This window comes from Armigeres subalbatus, chromosome 2 (genome assembly GCF_024139115.2).
Source record: "Armigeres subalbatus isolate Guangzhou_Male chromosome 2, GZ_Asu_2, whole genome shotgun sequence".
NCBI classification, from domain to species: Eukaryota; Metazoa; Arthropoda; class Insecta; order Diptera; family Culicidae; genus Armigeres; species Armigeres subalbatus.
Genome location: NC_085140.1, coordinates 308,969,424 through 308,986,045, shown reverse-complemented (window position 1 = coordinate 308,986,045; position 16,622 = coordinate 308,969,424). Strand labels below are relative to the sequence as shown.

The 16,622-nt window shown below is 44.3% G+C and overlaps 1 protein-coding gene across 1 annotated transcript; it reads left to right on the top strand.

Annotated features, from left to right (window-relative positions):
• The first annotated feature begins 5,970 nt into the window (after nt 1-5,970).
• On the top strand, nt 5,971-8,081 carry LOC134209851 (uncharacterized). The gene is made up of 3 exons (XM_062685873.1): nt 5,971-6,398; nt 6,476-6,854; nt 6,975-8,081. The coding sequence occupies exons 1-3, from the start codon at nt 5,971-5,973 to the stop codon at nt 8,079-8,081; spliced, it is 1,914 nt and encodes a 637-aa protein (XP_062541857.1).
• Nucleotides 8,082-16,622: the final 8,541 nt, after the last annotated feature.

Here is a 16,622-nt window from a genome sequence, read left to right as displayed (position 1 = left end):
CCATATTCTTGGAGGCGGCGAAATCAATTAGTCGTAGGCCGTTTTCGTTCGTCAGCCGGTGAGCGCTGAACTTTCCAATAGTCGGTCTAAACTCCTCCTCTTGGCCAACCTGAGCGTTCAAATCTCCTATGATGATTTTGACGTCGTGTCTTGGGCAGCTGTCGTACTCACGTTCCAGCTGCGCGTAGAATGCGTCCTTATCATCATCAGTGCTTCCGGAGTGTGGGCTATGGACGTTGATTATGCTGAAGTTGAAGAACCGGCCTTTGATCCTCAACCTGCACATTCTTTCATTGATCGGCCACCACCCGATCACGCGCCTTTGCATATCGCCCATCACTATGAAAGCTGTTCCCAGCTCGTGTGTGTTGCCGCAGCTCTGGTAGATGGTATGATTACCTCTAAACGTTCGCACCATTGATCCCTTCCAACAAACCTCCTGCAGCGCTACGATGCCGAATCCACGGTCCTTGAGCACATCGGCGAGTATGCGTGTGCTCCCGATGAAGTTGAGAGATTTGCAGTTCCACGAACCGAGTTTCCAATCGCTAGTCCCTTTTCGTCGCAGTGGTCTTCGCCGATGGTTCCGGTCCGTACTCTCTTGTTGATTGTTCGTTGCTTATGATTTTTTAAAGGCTGGCTTGCAGGGCCTGACACCAAACCCCCTAAATTTCCGGAGGACCATTCCTCCTTATTTCCGGTGGACCATGGTGCACAGTTTCACTTAGAGTCCCTCGCTGGCACTCGGACGATGATCAGCCGCCCCTAACATGGAGAACAGACGCTGTTGTGAGCCGATCCTGACATGGAGAACAGACGCTCAATAAGATTTGCACCTCTTAGAGGAGCAAACCCCCCTTCCCTGTCAGCATACGACCATAGTTCCCACCGGGGTTGGTTACCCGATCTTCCCTAAGGTTGCTCGTATCCCGGCCAGCACCGCGGGGAGGTAGGGATAGGAGTTGCTGGGTAAGAGGCTAAGGACCGCGAGATGGGGTCTATTTTATTCCTTCAGGTACGCGAAGTACCAATGGTACGCTTTACCCAGCATTTGCCGTGCAGAAAAGCAGAAAAGCAGAAAAGTTTCAATAGAAATTGTTTGCAATGAGCGGTGATACGAGTGGTGATTCATTTTTTTCAGTGAAAGTGCCCACTATTCGTACAGAGCCCATAATACGCATATAAACCTTAATGATATTCACTTTTGATTTTGTTTATCCTATAACATATTAATAAAAAGGTTGTAACTCTGAAAAGTAATAAAAACATTTTTTCGAAGTTGTTGCCAAAATCGGGAAGAAAATGTTGCCAAAAACGGGTGTTGCCAAAATCGGGGGTAGACAAAAACGGGTGTTGCCAAAATCGGGATGGGACTGTATATCATGAACATGTACGTCTAAGTTTGGAAGATGATATTAGCATTTCCATAACATTGTAATAATAAATAGTTGAAAATCAGTATTTCAACACAATATAAATTACCATGGACTTATTCTTGATCGAATGGTCCAAAAAAAAAAAATGAAAAACCATCGAGAACGACTGAGACATTATCGTTCAAAGTATGACGGTCTCTGATTTTCGATTGAATCGCAAAGTGTACGCCGGCATAGAAAATACAGACGTAGTCCTACAGTGAAAAAAAAACAGCGATCTTTTCTCAGCAGATTCCTCCGTGCCGTAGCACAAATGATGCATTGCTATCTTCAATTCGCCAGAATCCTTTCAGTCATATCTTTGCCGTAGGGGCTCTTCGGTACAAGCTATGCAAACAGAACAAGCTGTTATAACTGGAATCGAAATGTATTTTCTGGGGTGCACAAAATGGGACGATCAGCCTAACATGCTGTTCACTGTTGGTACAACTAAACTACGCATTATATGTCGCGATGTTGTTCAAACATTTCTGTGAAACAATCGAATCAAATGTGTTCATTAGCTGATCTTTCATGAAATAAATAAATTTGAATTTGAACGCGTGAAGAATCTTTGAATTTGATTAGAACAGGTAATATGTAATTTATGCCGGTGCCAATAATTGATGCCCAAATTATTCGAATGATTTTTTTCGAATTTAAAATTTTGTAGATACAAAGCAAGAATAAGTCGAAGACACGGTTTGAAAAGAATATTAGAAAGTGGATATTTTTGCAAATATACTCTATTAATATACTTTATTTGTATTTTTGGCTTATTTGCATTGAATATGTAAAAGGTTCATATATCGAATTTACCTTAGTTGTGGTTCTTTGTACGAATGATGCATCATTTGTGCTAAATTAGACTTATGACAGGTAAAAACATGCCAAAAGAACTTCAATAATTTTCTAAACAAGTCATTTGTTTTCGCTCTACGTAGCTTCTCTTCTAGTTCGAAATATACTAGTAACGACGAGGATGGGATTCTAATACTAGAAGGGAAAGTAATAAGGTGGAAGATGGCCCTTCGAAGGCTATGTGGTTGTTGACGTGCAGCTGAGCACTGTCCATGATTGCATAGTTGAAGTATTGTCGGGCTTATCTTTTTCTAGAATGCTGCGGCGATCTTACACTCGCAGGCTCGGCTGCGAAGGTAAACGTCAAGATGGCCGCCGTGTTAAAAGATATTTGGCATATTTAGAATTTTTCCGCTCAAAACAAAACCACGTGCTTTTCGCGAAATGACAGCAGTGTTCGATTTTATTAGTGAGAGGCAACCGGAGTCACTGAATACCTACATGGAGAGTGTTTATCATGGCATTCGGTGGGTGAGATTTTCATTGACTCTGTTGTGTTTAGTGACCGTAGCGATTACCTGAGAAGCAACCAGCAGGAAGCCGCAGTATTCTATTTTATCTCGAGATGCATAATAAGTAAACAAGTAAATATATTCCACTAAAAGTTTAAAATAATTTTCGTATATAATAAAAGTCTTAAATCACACTTTTGAGTGGGTCTTATTTTTTACATTTGGAACTGTACGGACTACTTTGTTTCTTTCCCGCTGCAAAGAAATTGAAGAAAAACAACAAGGCCACTAAATGCCAAAATATATGAAGAACGAAAGAGATAAAGTTTTTTTTCCGTGCAGTGTCCTTTACGCATTGTAAAACTTCTTGCCGAACGCAACTTGTTGCAAGTAAAAAGGATGAGAATAAGACAGTGCCAAATATTGTTTAATTGAAAATTGATAAATTTTTCCCAAACATGTTTTGAAATTTGAATTTTGATCATACCTATTTTGATACCACACGGAAGAAATAAACTACCCAATAGTGAGTTTAATTCACCCAACCTCGAACATCCGTACGGGAAGCCAAAATTGAGTAAGTAGGGTCGAAGTAGTTTGCCTTTACTCCCATGTTAAAAAAAGTACCCAACGGAAAATTTATTGACCCAAATTTAAGTTTAATTCACTCAATTTCGACCTCAGGTAATAAAACTCAACATTGGCTTCCCGTATTGAACTGGCATCGTTGGATTGTTTGGCTCTTTTGTTTTTGACAACAAAAGAAAGAGTGGATGAAAGCGAAGAGAAAAAATAACTCAAAAGTAAGTTTAAAAGTACTCAATTTTGGGTACTTTTTTTCTTCCGTGCATGTTTTGATTTGGCCAATTATCAATAGGAAATAATCGGCCAGATTTCTCCCTTGTTTTGGAGCGAACATATAGCCTTTACGTACATTTAGTAAGTGTATTTTGACCATAGCTTCTGAGCCCAAAGTCCGACGTGACCCATTTTTAATAGGCAATACAGTAGCCGTTCGATAACTGCAAAATGTTTACTTTTCAGTTAACGAATGCCGTTCAGTTACCGCTCAGCTTCTGAGACGTGCAGACGTATTTCCGATTGCGCTCTTGGAAAGTCAAGTGATCGTTTACAGTGGTTAAAGTACGATTCCGTCTGTGCCGCGTCGCGCGTTTTAGTGATCCGCGATGAGGCGAGAAAATACTTTTCGTATTGACTATTCGAGTTTCCCGGTGAAGCCGTCATTCGAAAAGGTTCACGGCTTTTGCCGCACGGTACTCGGCCTGAAGAAAGAAGAAGTGTTGAGACTACAGTGCCACAGAGGTGAACAATGTGCGTTCGTCAAGGTTGACAACCTGGCGCTCGCACAACGAATAGTGCAAGAACATGACGAGAAGCATGAAGTGGAGCACGCGGGAAAAAATACAAGCTTCGCGTCACCATGGAAGATGGATGTGTAGAGGTTAAAGTACACGACCTGCCAGAAAACGTCCCCGAAGAAAAAATCGTGGATTTCTTGAGTGCGTTCGGTGAAGTGTTTTCGCTGCGAGAGTTAACATGGGTAGAAGGGTTTGAGTTCGGTGGGATACCGCTCGGCATTTGGTCGGCCCGAATGCTAGTCCATCGAAACATCGATTCGTGGGTAACGATCGATGGACAGCAGGCCTACATTGTTTACAAGGGGCAGATCGTCTCTTGTAAATACTGCAAAGAGCAAGCGCATACTGGCATATCGTGTGTCCAGAACAAAAAGCTGCTAGTCCAGAAGAGCTATGCGAACGTGGCGAAGCAAACTGGGCCACGACAACCACCGAAGAAGGCGAACGGTGCAAAACCCCCGAGCGCCAAACCGGTCGGTCAGCGTTCTGTCGCTCCACCACCAGCATCGCTGGAGGCTTTCCCCGAGCTGCCACAGCCGTCGAGTCAGACCGAACCGTCTGGCTCAATAAACCCAACTGCAAGCCAGCCGACTGCGCCCATTGCACGAACGGTGTCTCCCAACCCGTTGCAAACACAAATCGCGCGCAGCACGTCGTCGTCGTTGCGCACACAACCACAGACCGCTGAAGTGGTCTTGGTTGACATATTCAAAAAGCCAGCAAACGCGTTGCGAGCGAAAGACCGAACCGCCGGCAACGACACGGACGATTCATCCACATCGACGAGAAGCAGCCGAAGCCGAGGACGCCCGCCCGGCAAGAAACAGCGATGCAACGACGGTGACGACGAGCAGGATGTGGACGTCTTACAACCTCGCATCCATCAACATCGGCACGATCACGAACCCCACAAAACTGAACGCACTCCGAACCTTCATAAGCAGCCAAAACCTCGATATCGTGTGTCTGCAGGAAGTCGAGAACGAACAGCTTTCCTTGCCTGGCTTTGTCGTTTTCGCGAATGTGGACCACACGAGAAGAGGCACAGCTGTTGCGGTGAAGGAGCACATCCATGTCACTCACGTGGAGAAGAGCCTGGACAGCCGACTAATCGCGCTGCGAGTGCACGACACAACGATCTGCAACGTCTACGCTCCCTCCGGTACTGCACAGCGCGCTGCTAGAGAAGAGTTCTTCAATGGCACGTTTGCCTATTATCTCCGCCACCACACCGATAACGTCATCGTAGCTGGCAAAATCAATTGCGTGCCGCATGCGTGCGATTCGTCCAGCCCGAACACCAGTCCGTCTCTTAAAACCGCTGTACATGCCGGCTTTACATATGTCTGTCGAAACGCGCGATCTCAGCTCGATCGGATATACATGAGCCGCGATCTTCGCGACAAATTGCAGTCCGCCTACACGCACGTTTGTTGTTTTACAGACCACAAAGCGCTAACGCTCAGACTCTGTCTCCCTCCACTGGGACATGAGCCCGGGCGCGGTTTCTGGGCTCTTCGACCGCATCTTCTAACCGAAGGAAACGTTGCTGAGTTCCGATATAAGTGGCAATATTGGACCCGGCAGCGCAGAAACTACGGGTCGTGGATGGAATGGTGGCTGTCGTACGCTAAGCCAAAAATCAAGTCCTTTTTCAAGTGGAAATCTCGAACCGTCTTCGAGGAATTCCACGACGCGCACCAGCACCTTTATGCGCAACTACGGCTAGCGTACGACGGCTACTATCTGCAGCCACAAACCATAACCACCATCAACCGGCTGAAAGGAGAAATGTTGGCACTGCAGCGTAATTTCTCCCACATGTTCATGCGCATCAACGAGACGCACGTGGCAGGGTAGCTAATGTCAATCTTCCAATTGGGGGATAGAAGACGGAAGAAAACCACGATCACGCAGTTACAGACGGGAGAAGACGAAATCATCGTCGAGCCTCAAGCGATCGAGGCAAATCTGTTTGATTTTTTCTCGAGCCTCTACTCAGAAGAAACAGCAGAAAATGACGGCAATGCCAACAACGGGGACGATTTCGCTTGCGAACGTGTTATCCCACCGGACGACCCACTAAACGAAGCGTGCATGGAGGAGATACAAACAGCAGAAATTCTGTCTGCTATCAGGGCGAGCGCACCCAAACGATCCCCCGGTGCCGACGGGATCCCACGAGAATTTTATCTCCGGATGTTCGATGTCATCCACCGTGAGTTGAACATGCTTATGAATGAAGCACTCAACGGAAATCTCCCCCATGCCTTCGTGGAGGGCGTCATCGTGTTGGTGAAGAAGCGTACCGGCCCATATCGCTGCTCAACAGCGATTATAAATTGCTCTCCCGCATCCTGAAAAACAGGATGGAACGAATTATGCAGGCCCACCGCGTCCTAAGCAACGGACAGAAATGTTCAAACGCAGAGCGAAACATCTTCCAGGCCACTCTCGCTCTGAAAGATCGGATCGCCAATCTCCGTCACCACCGTCGCGCCGGTAAGCTCATCAGCTTCGATCTGGAGAACGCCTTCGATCGGGTGCGGCACTCGTTCCTCTTCGAAACCATGCGGTCGCTCGGGTTCAACGAGGAACTCATCTCTCTTCTCTCGAACATAGCCAGTCGGTCCACATCCCGGCTGCTTATCAATGGGCACCTCTCTCGATCGTTTGAGATCACACGGTCGGTGCGGCAAGGCGACCCGTTGTCCATGCATCTGTTCGTACTCTATCTTCATCCACTGGTGTGTAGGCTTGAGCAAGTGTGGGGATGATCTACTCGTTGCCTACGCCGACGATATTAGCGTGGTTGTGACGTCATCGTGGCAAATAGAAGCGATGAATGAAATATTTCGTCGCTTTAGCTTGCCGCCGGCGCAAAATTGAATCTGCGGAAGACGGTTGCAGTGAACGTTGGCGTTTTCGAAGGCAACGAAATTTGTACCCAGTGGCTGCAAACAGCCAACGTAGTCAAGATTCTGGGTGTTACCTTCGCCAACTCGATTAGGCTGATGACTACACTCAACTGGGATGCGCTGGCGGGCAAGTTTTCACAGCAAATGTGGCTGCAGTCCTTGCGCACACTAACTCTTCACCAGAGGGTGATTATGCTGAACACGTTTGGCACATCGAGACTGTGGTACCTTTCGTCTGTACTGCCTCCGCTTGGTGTCCACACAGCGAAAATAACAGCAACGATGGGGACATTCCTGTGGAGAGGAATGGCTGCGCGCGTTCCCATTATGCAGTTGATACGCAAGAAGGAGCACGGCGGTTTAAATTTGCATGTTTTGGCATGCAAAAGCCGTAGTCTGGCCACCAACAGACACTTGAAAGAGATCGACTCCATTCCTTATTATAAATCCCTTCTATTCCACGCAATTCCCCGCCCCGCAATGTCTATTGACAATCCTGACCTAAAATCGATCCTATCAAACTTATCCCAAATTCCCCACCATATCCAACAAAACCCTTCCGCCGATCTGATCCACCGGCACTTCGTCCAGCAAAGCGAACTGCCAAAGGTGGAACGAAACAGTCCAGCGCTTGACTGGCCACGCGCGTGGCGAAATATTGGGATGAAAGAGCTTTCCTCATCGCAGCGATCCAAACTTTACCTGCTGGTGAATGGGAAAATCGAACATCGGAAGCTTCTGCACGTGATGCAACGGGTGGCGGACGAGAACTGTCAACACTGTGACATACAGGTACCTGAAACGCTCCAGCACAAGTTCTGTAGCTGCACTCGTGTCGGCCCGGCCTGGACGGTCCTACAGCAGAGGCTAGCCGGCTACACGAATGGTTGGAGGCGACTGTCGTTCGAGGACCTCATGAGACCTGTTTTGCCAGGAATTGGAAGAGCTGCGCGAGTGGAAATTCTCCGCTTGTTTGTGAAGTACATCGTCTTTGTTAACGAGTGTAACGATAGGATTGATGTGGATGCTTTAATGTTCCAATTAGATTTAAATTGATTTGAAAACGCTGAACTACAATTGTAAAAACTGTACATATAATGACAAAATAAAACTGAATTTTAACCACAAAAAAAAAAAAAAAAAGAAAAAAAAAAGGAAAAAGGATGAGAATAAAACAGTGCCAAATATTGTTTAATTGAAAATTGATAAATTTTTCCCAAACATGTTTTGAAATTTGAATTTTGATCATACCTATTTTGATACCATGTTTTGATTTGGCCAATTATCAATAGGAAATAATCGGCCAGATTTCTCCCTTGTTTTGGAGCGAACATATAGCCTTTACGCACATTTAGTAAGTGTATTTTGACCATAGCTTCTGAGCCCAAAGTCCGACGTGACCCATTTTTAATAGGCAATACAGTAGCCGTTCGATAACTGCAAAATGTTTACTTTTCAGTTAACGAATGCCGTTCGATAACTGCAATGCATACTAGACGTCAAACGGTTGTCAATCGACGTCAGATGCATTAAACGTGCATCTAAATGTGCAGCGCAATGCAGCTGTCATCGAGTCTGACATCAGTTTGAAGCTTAGCGGTCCGATAACTGCAAAACTGTTGCAACTATCGAATTTCAGTTAAAAACCATTGCAGTTAAATGACTTGCAGTTATCGAACGTCTACTGTAATAGGACAAGCGTCGAATGCAACCTGTTGAGGATAAGTGCCCAAAAGGACCGTTTGGCCGAATGGGTCATTTGGCCGAAAGGGTCATTGGGCCGAAAGGGTCGTTTGGCCGAATGGGTCGTTTGGCCGAATGTGTCGTTTGGCCGAATGGGTCGTTTGGCCGAAAAGGTCATTAGGCCGAAAGGGTCATTTGGCCGAAAGGGTCGTTTTACCGAAAGGGTCATTTGACCGAAAGGATCATTTAGCCGAAAGGATCATTTGGGCAAAAGGGTCATTCGGCCGAAAGGGTAATTTGGTTGAAAGGGTCGTTTGACCGAAAGGGTCATTTGGCCGAATAGGACATTTAGCTGAATAGTTTATTTGAAAAGTTAGAATTAGCAATGAGAAGAGAGACGTCTTACTTCTCTCTCTTCATTTTTCTTTTCTCACTGTAAAAAGTGAGAAGCGCGAAATTAGTAGTGAGATGTCTCACTACTCACTTCGCGCTTCTCACCTTTTACAGCGTGAAGTGATAAATGAGGAGTGAGAAGTGAGACGTCTCACTTCTCACTCCTCATTTATTACTTCTCGATGTAAAAAGTGAGTAGTGAGAAGTTGGGTGAGAGACGTCTTACTACCCACTTTTTACATCGATAAGTGAGAAGTGAGACGTCTCACTTCTCACTCTTCATTCATAACTTCACGCTGTAAAAAGTGAGAAGCGCAAAGTGAGTAGTGAGACGTCTCACTTATCACTTCGCACTACTCACTTTTCACAGTGAGAAGTGAGAAATGAGGAGTAAGAAGTGAGACGTTTTTATCACTTCTCGCTGTAAAAAGTGAGAAGCGCAAAGTGAGTATTGATACATCTCACTTCACACTCGTCATTTCTCGCTTCTCACTGTGAAAAGTGAGTAGTGAGACGTCTCACTACTCACTTTTCACAATGAGAAGTAAGAAATCAGAAAAGAGAAGTGGAAAGTGAGACGTCTTACTTCTCTTTCTTCATTTTTTTCTTCTCACTATAACCAAACGACCCTTTCGGCCAAATGAATGACCCATTCTGCCAAATGGTATATTCGGCCAAACAACTTTCGGCCTAGTGGCTTTCGGCCAAATGGCTTTCGGCCGAATGGGTTTCTGTAACGAGACAAATGTTTTTGGGAGACAGCAACGAGAGGACGACATACGAATGGGGTTTACCGGTGCACAACAAGAGGAAGACATTCTTAAGGGATTACGACAGCTAAAGGGACGGGTGGACGACGATTACAGTCTAACATCAGCAACTTTCTAAAATTGGTGGACAAGGGACATGTATTCGAGATCAAGACCCGCCAACACTTTCCTAATAGGCTTTGGCTGCCTTCCTCGCACGCCCACGCGACATGGTCAATGTCTTGATAATCTGCGCCGCAAACACAGAGATTGCCTTCTGATAGCCCTACTCGAAAAATATGTGCATTTAAAGTGTAGTTATTGGACACTAGCTTTATGTACCCGGCCTTGCTCGGAGTTGCCAGTTTGGTTCGCAGTTTTTTTTTCACAATCGAAGAATAATAAAACCAATTGATTAACAGGGTAATTGTGTTTACTTGTTGATACTTCATCATTTGATTAAAAGAAGGCTTTCGGAAATATTGACTGATTTTGAAGAAGGGGGTTTGAATAGCCTTATTCCGGGCAAACGTCTATTTCAAAAGAAGGGAAAACATCCACCGATGTCTTATTCCGGGCAAACGCATATTTTTAAAGAAGGGATCACACCCACCATCGCCTTATTCCGGGAAAATGCCTACTTTTAAAGGAGAAATCACATCCACCATCCAGAAGGAAACACATTATTCATTGCTTTTCACTGAGCAAACTATGATTCCGATGAAGGGTAATAATTATCATTGCTTTATACCCAGCAAATGCATGCTTTCTATGACAGATGTTTCTGATGCTTTTCAGTATTATCCCAAACTCACTTCATGTCGAATGACCTTAGGCCAAATAGTGTTATGTTAATGGCCTGCTTCATTCAGGGATATGTCATTTTCAGGGAAATGTTATTGTCGAGGATTTGCTATTTTTGAGGAATAGTTTTCGGAGCATTGTACAATGTCAAAGAACCTCGGATGAACTAAGTAAGAAGGATTTTAAATTAAGTCGTTTTCTAAACAATACCCAACCCCAACACCATCCCGCATTTCAAAAACTCCTCCAAGCCTCTCTAAAATAGTTTCATTTGGGTAAACAACACGTGTTTAAATATTTGGTTTGAATTCACTCATGCGATATAAAAGTATACTAAACTGTTCGTTTAATAAATATATTCTCTCTCGTTCAGCTATGACAGTCCTACCCAGTCTGATGTAGTCTTTCTTAGACAGAAAATATGGGTTCCAAATTTGGTGAACATCGGAAATGGGTTCAGAAGTTATGCTGAATAGATCGCCAACTAAACAATACCTCTCTCTCACAACCTCCCCATTTTAAACAGACCTACCAATATCCACTAAAATCGTTTGATCGATCGATTTGTTGATCGATTGCTAAACAATACCCCTCCCCACATACCATCTCTTATTTCCCAAGAGCATGCTTAATCTCCCTATCGTCGTCTCCTTAAGATAAAGAATGTGTGTTCCAAATTTGGTTGATATCGGCTGAGGGGTTTAGAAGTTACACTGAGTTGATCGATAACTTAGCAATTGCCCTCCCTACTTACCCTCCCCCTTTTTCAAAAAGCATCCCTAGCCCCCCTATCGTCGTCTCCTTAAGATAAAGAATGGGTGTTCCAAATTTGGTTGAAATTGGCCAAGGGGTTCAGAAGGTACATTGAGTTGATCGATGACTAAGCAATACCCCTCCCCCTTTTCTGAACAGCATCCATAACCCCCCTATCGTCGTCTCCTTAAGGTAAAGAATGGGTGTTCCAAATTTGGTTGAGATCGGCCAAGGGGTTCAGAAGGTACACTGAATTGATGGATGACTAAGGAATACCCCCCACCCTCCCCCTTTTCCGAACAGCATCCAACCCCCCCCCCTTCGTCGTCTCCTTAAGATAAAGAATGTGTATCCCAAATTTGGTTGAAATCGGTCAAGGGGTTCAGAAGGTACACTGAGTTGATGGATGACTAAGCAATACCCCTCCCCCCTCACCCTCCTCTTTTTTCGAACAGCATCCATAACCCCCCTATCGTCGTCTCCTTAAGATAAAGAATGTGTGTCCCAAATTTGGTTGAGATCGGCCAAGGGGTTCAGAAGGTACACTGAGTTTATTAATGACTAAGCAATACCCCTTCCCCACACCCTCCCCCTTTACCGAACAGCATCCATAAGCCCCCTATCGTCGTCTCCTTAAGATAAAGAATGAGTGTTCCAAATTTGGTTGAGATCGGCCAAGGGGTTCAGAAGGTACACTGAGTTGATGGATGACTAAGCAATACCCCTCCCCCTTTTCCAAACAGCATTCATAACCCCCACTCATTGTCTCCTTAAGATAAAGAATGTGTGTCCCAAATTTGGTTGAAATCGGTCAAGGGGCTCAGAAGGTACACTGAGTTGATGGATGACTAAGCAATACCCCTCCCCCACACCCTCCCTCTTTACCGAACAGCATCCATAACCCCCCTATCGTCGTCTCCTTACGATAAAGAATGTGTGTCCCAAATTTGGTTGAGATCGGTCAAGGGGTTCAAAAGGTACACTGAGTTGATGGATCACTAAGCAATACCCTCCCCACACCTCCCCTTTTCCAAACAGCATTCATAACCCCCACTCATTGTCTCCTTAAGATAAAGAATGTGTGTCCCAAATTTGGTTGAAATCGGTCAAGGGGTTCAGAAGGTACACTGAGTTGATGGATGACTAAGCAATACCCCTCCCCCTCACCCTCCTCTTTTTTCGAACAGCATCCATAACCCCCCTATCGTCGTCTCCTTAAGATAAAGAATGTGAGTCCCAAATTTGTTTGAGATCGGCCAAGGGGTTCAGAAGGTACACTGAGTTGATTGATGACTAAGCAATACCCCTCCCCCACACCCTCCCCCTTTACCGAACAGCATCCATAAGCCCCCTATCGTCGTCTCCTTAAGATAAAGAATGAGTGTTCCAAATTTGGTTGAGATCGGCCAAGGGGTTCAGAAGGTACACTGAGTTGATGGATGACTAAGCAATACCCCTCCCCCCACACCCTCCCCTTTTCCAAACAGCATCCATAACCCCCCACTCGTTATCTCCTTAAGATAAAGAATGTGTGCCCCAAATTTGGTTGAAATCGGTCAAGGGGTTCAGAAGGTACACTGAGTTGATGGATGACTAAGCAATACCCCTCCCCCCCCACCCCCCCCTTTTTTCGAACAGCATCCATAACCCCCCTATCGTCGTCTCTTTAAGATAAAGAATGTGTGTCCCAAATTTGGTTGAGATCGGCCAAGGGGTTCAGAAGGTACACTGAGTTGATGGATGACTAAGCAATACCCCTCCCCCCACACCCTCCCCTTTTCCAAACAGCATTCATAACCCCCACTCATTGTCTCCTTAAGATAAAGAATGTGTGTCCCAAATTTGGTTGAAATCGGTCAAGGGGTTCGGAAGGTACACTGAGTTGATGGATGACTAAGCAATACCCCTCCACCAACCCCTCCCCCTTTTCCGAACAGCATACATAAGCCCCCTATCGTCGTCTCCTTAAGATAAAGAATGAGTGTTCCAAATTTGGTTGAGATCGGTCAAGGGGTTCAAAAGGTACACTGAGTTGATGGATGACTAAGCAATAACCCCTCCCCCACCCCCTCCCCCTTTCCCAAACAGCATCCATAACCCCCCACTCGTTATCTCCTTAAGATAAAGAATGTGTGTCCCAAATTTGGTTGAAATCGGTCAAGGGGTTCAAAAGGTACACTGAGTTGATGGATGACTAAGCAATACCCTCCCCCACAACCTCCCCTTTTCCGAACAGCATGCATAACCCCCCTGTCGTCGTCTCCTTAAGATAAAGAATGTGTGTTCCAAATTTGGTTGAGATCGGCCAAGGAGTTCAGAAAGTACACTGAGTTGATCGATGACTAAGCAATACCCCCCCCCCCCCACACCCTCCCCCTTTCCCGAACAGCATCCATAACCCCCCTATCGTCGTCTCCTTAAGATAAAGAATGTGTGTTCCAAATTTGGTTAAAATCGGTCAATGCGTTCCGAAGTTATGCTGGAACATACATACAAACATACATACAAACATACAAACATTGAGTTTTATATATATATATATATATATATATATAAGAATATAAGATAAGATAGAAGATAGAAGATAGATAGATAGATAGAAGAAGAAGATAGAAGATAGAAGATAGAAGATAGAAGATAGAAGATAGATAGATAGATAGATAGAAGAAGAAGATAGATAGATAGATAGATAGATAGATAGATTAGACGACACATGGTTCGAAAATTCAATTTTTTGAACCATGGCCGCCTCGACACCTGTTGGCGAATTGAGTACAGCCATCTACCCATCTCCTCATTTGTCCATTTTTGTTGCCAGCTGATCAAGGTTTCCTGACGAACTAATGAGAAAAATTCATCGAAGGTGAATTGCAAGGACTTGTACACATTATGATGATTACGAATGAGTGCTCGGTTTTTGACCTTTTTTTCGGAATATAATCTTTACAAAAAAAAATACCTATCAATATGTTACCCTACTTTTTGACATTTTTCCAAAGTGCCAACATTCGTACACCAGTCCATAAAGCCAGACATTGTCGAATTCATTTTACCACACCATAATTGTTTGTCGCTTTTTCCATAAAATCAATTCCTAGCACATGCAATTGTCGCTGTATACATCAGCAACAGATACTTTATGTCGTTGGTATCAGTTGGCAGGTTTCCGCAGTGGCAGTGGAAATGAAAACCGTTTGCACCAGTCGTCGACGGCAGGCTGCTGAAAATGAGACGGCAGTCAGTGTAGGTAGTAAATCATTGCAGAAAGAGCGCGTTTATGCGAAAGTTTATGTTTGAATTTATGTTGTTTTCACTCGCATTTACCGGTTGTGCCCTTACGATGTTTCAGTAGCTACAAATAGCCACTTTTGCACTTACATCACCGTAAACAAACATGCTTGCGCGTCAGACCGACACGATAAGCGTCGTTGAGAGTTTTGCTGGCAAAAATTGGTTGTTAAACCGTTGCTTGCGTTCCGTATCGGATAGGTATGTGGGTTCTGTTGGGTTGAAAGTTCAAGATGCAATGTAAATAGGTAATAACGTTTGTTTACGAGGCGTTCAAGTGATGCGTCTTTTCCGAAACACTTTACGGTGAAGTAAAGACAGGATGAGTATTTGGCAATCGTAAATTGGACGACATTATAGATTGCAGATATCTTGCCTATACGTTACATGCGAATGTCATTGAGGAATGTACTATTCAGGATACGTAGGTATTCCATTTTTTTGGTTTTGAATGAACACATCTTGAAAGAAGTCTTTTTGTGGGATGCAACATTTTTGAACGAAATTCTTTTAATAATTTTTTATTATAGACACTTTTAGCCTGAGACTGACTCGTCTCTAACAAAAACTAGATTTACATAATTTGTGGGTTCACCAAGTTCCGAACATCGTTTTTTGAAATTAGCGTTTTCCGGTAAGCGTGGAGCGTTCAAACCCTTCATTAAGATCCAAGAAAACACGTCTTTTATAGTTACCCGTATGCCTTTTCTCTGACACAGAGTCTCACTTCCCGCCATTAGTCATGCATATTTATTTTGGTTTAACTCCTTATCCTGACATTAATAGCCTGCATCCTGAACTGGAATTAATTTATTTGCCATAAGCAATTAGGTCAGCGAAGATGAAGCAACGAGCATAAAATAAAACAACACTGAGCCTCAAATGGCGGAAGCATGCCCGGTGGACAGGCCCGCTGCAATTATTCACCGCCAAACTTATTGCAGTCTTCTGCAGAACGTTCGGAAGAATAAATTTAATAATAAAACAACCGAAATCTCTTCTTTCGCCCAGAGGACACACTTCTGGCGCTGCCTTCCTCGATAAGGGTACTCTGTAAAATCATAGTCAAGAAGTGGAATGCTTCTAATTTCTGCGCCGTCTTTGGTCATACCAGCAGATTTCGTATCCCCCGCTACGAACAGCAAGCGCGCAGACTTCCATACTGCAGCGTAGTAGGCCGCAAATTCCTAGAAAGCTAATGGGGGATGACGATTTCCGCAAAAACTTTGAAAACTATGGAGAAAACTTGTTTTAGGGAAAAGTACACCTTTTAGAGAAACAAATGTTGCGACACCATATATTTGATCTCGTGATAACAATGGGACCTCTGTCGGAAACTGCTGCAGATACCCGATAAGCCTGCATAACGGAGCATACAGGGTGACATTTACTGGATACTGTGGATCCTTTCTGTTTCACATCCCGATTCCCGGTCGGCGATGTCCCTCGTTTAGTTGGTCGGAAGGAAGCAAAAAGCCATGCGAAAGTGGTCGCACATCATGTGTCCTTGGCATTTTGTTGCGTTAGTCTGTCTGCTGCAGAGCAAAATACATTTGCCATGCTGCGAGAGTTTTGATCGAATTGTATACTAGACAAGTGAGCCGTTATTGAAAAATAAAAAAAATAAAATAGGGGAACTATTCCGTTCTCCATCTCACTGAACATATATTCATCTCATCGCAAAACAAAGATATGCAGCACCAATCTCGTTGCTTCCTTTTGCTAACATACGTGCCACTGCTGAAAAAAAATCACAAAAATAAAAAACAAATCAAATTCCTTTTTTTTGCTTTGTTTATGATGGGATGGAAATGGGAGCTATGAGATGAAGTTCCGAACCATTTCCCTATATTTGGGAAGAAAGTTCCGACACCGACTTCCTAAGTTGCAAAGGGCATAATGGGGCGAAAAAATTATATAAGTCAAA

Excerpts from the sequence above, each read along its gene's own strand:
- LOC134209851 (XM_062685873.1), top strand. The coding sequence starts at position 5,971 with ATGTCAATCTTCCAATTGGGGGATAGAAGACGGAAGAAAACCACGATC. Across the intron at positions 6,399-6,475 it reads TTCGTGGAGGGCGTCATCGT|GATGGAACGAATTATGCAGG; the intron begins GTTGGTGAAGAA and ends CCTGAAAAACAG. Across the intron at positions 6,855-6,974 it reads TACTCTATCTTCATCCACTG|CTTGCCGCCGGCGCAAAATT; the intron begins GTGTGTAGGCTT and ends TCGTCGCTTTAG.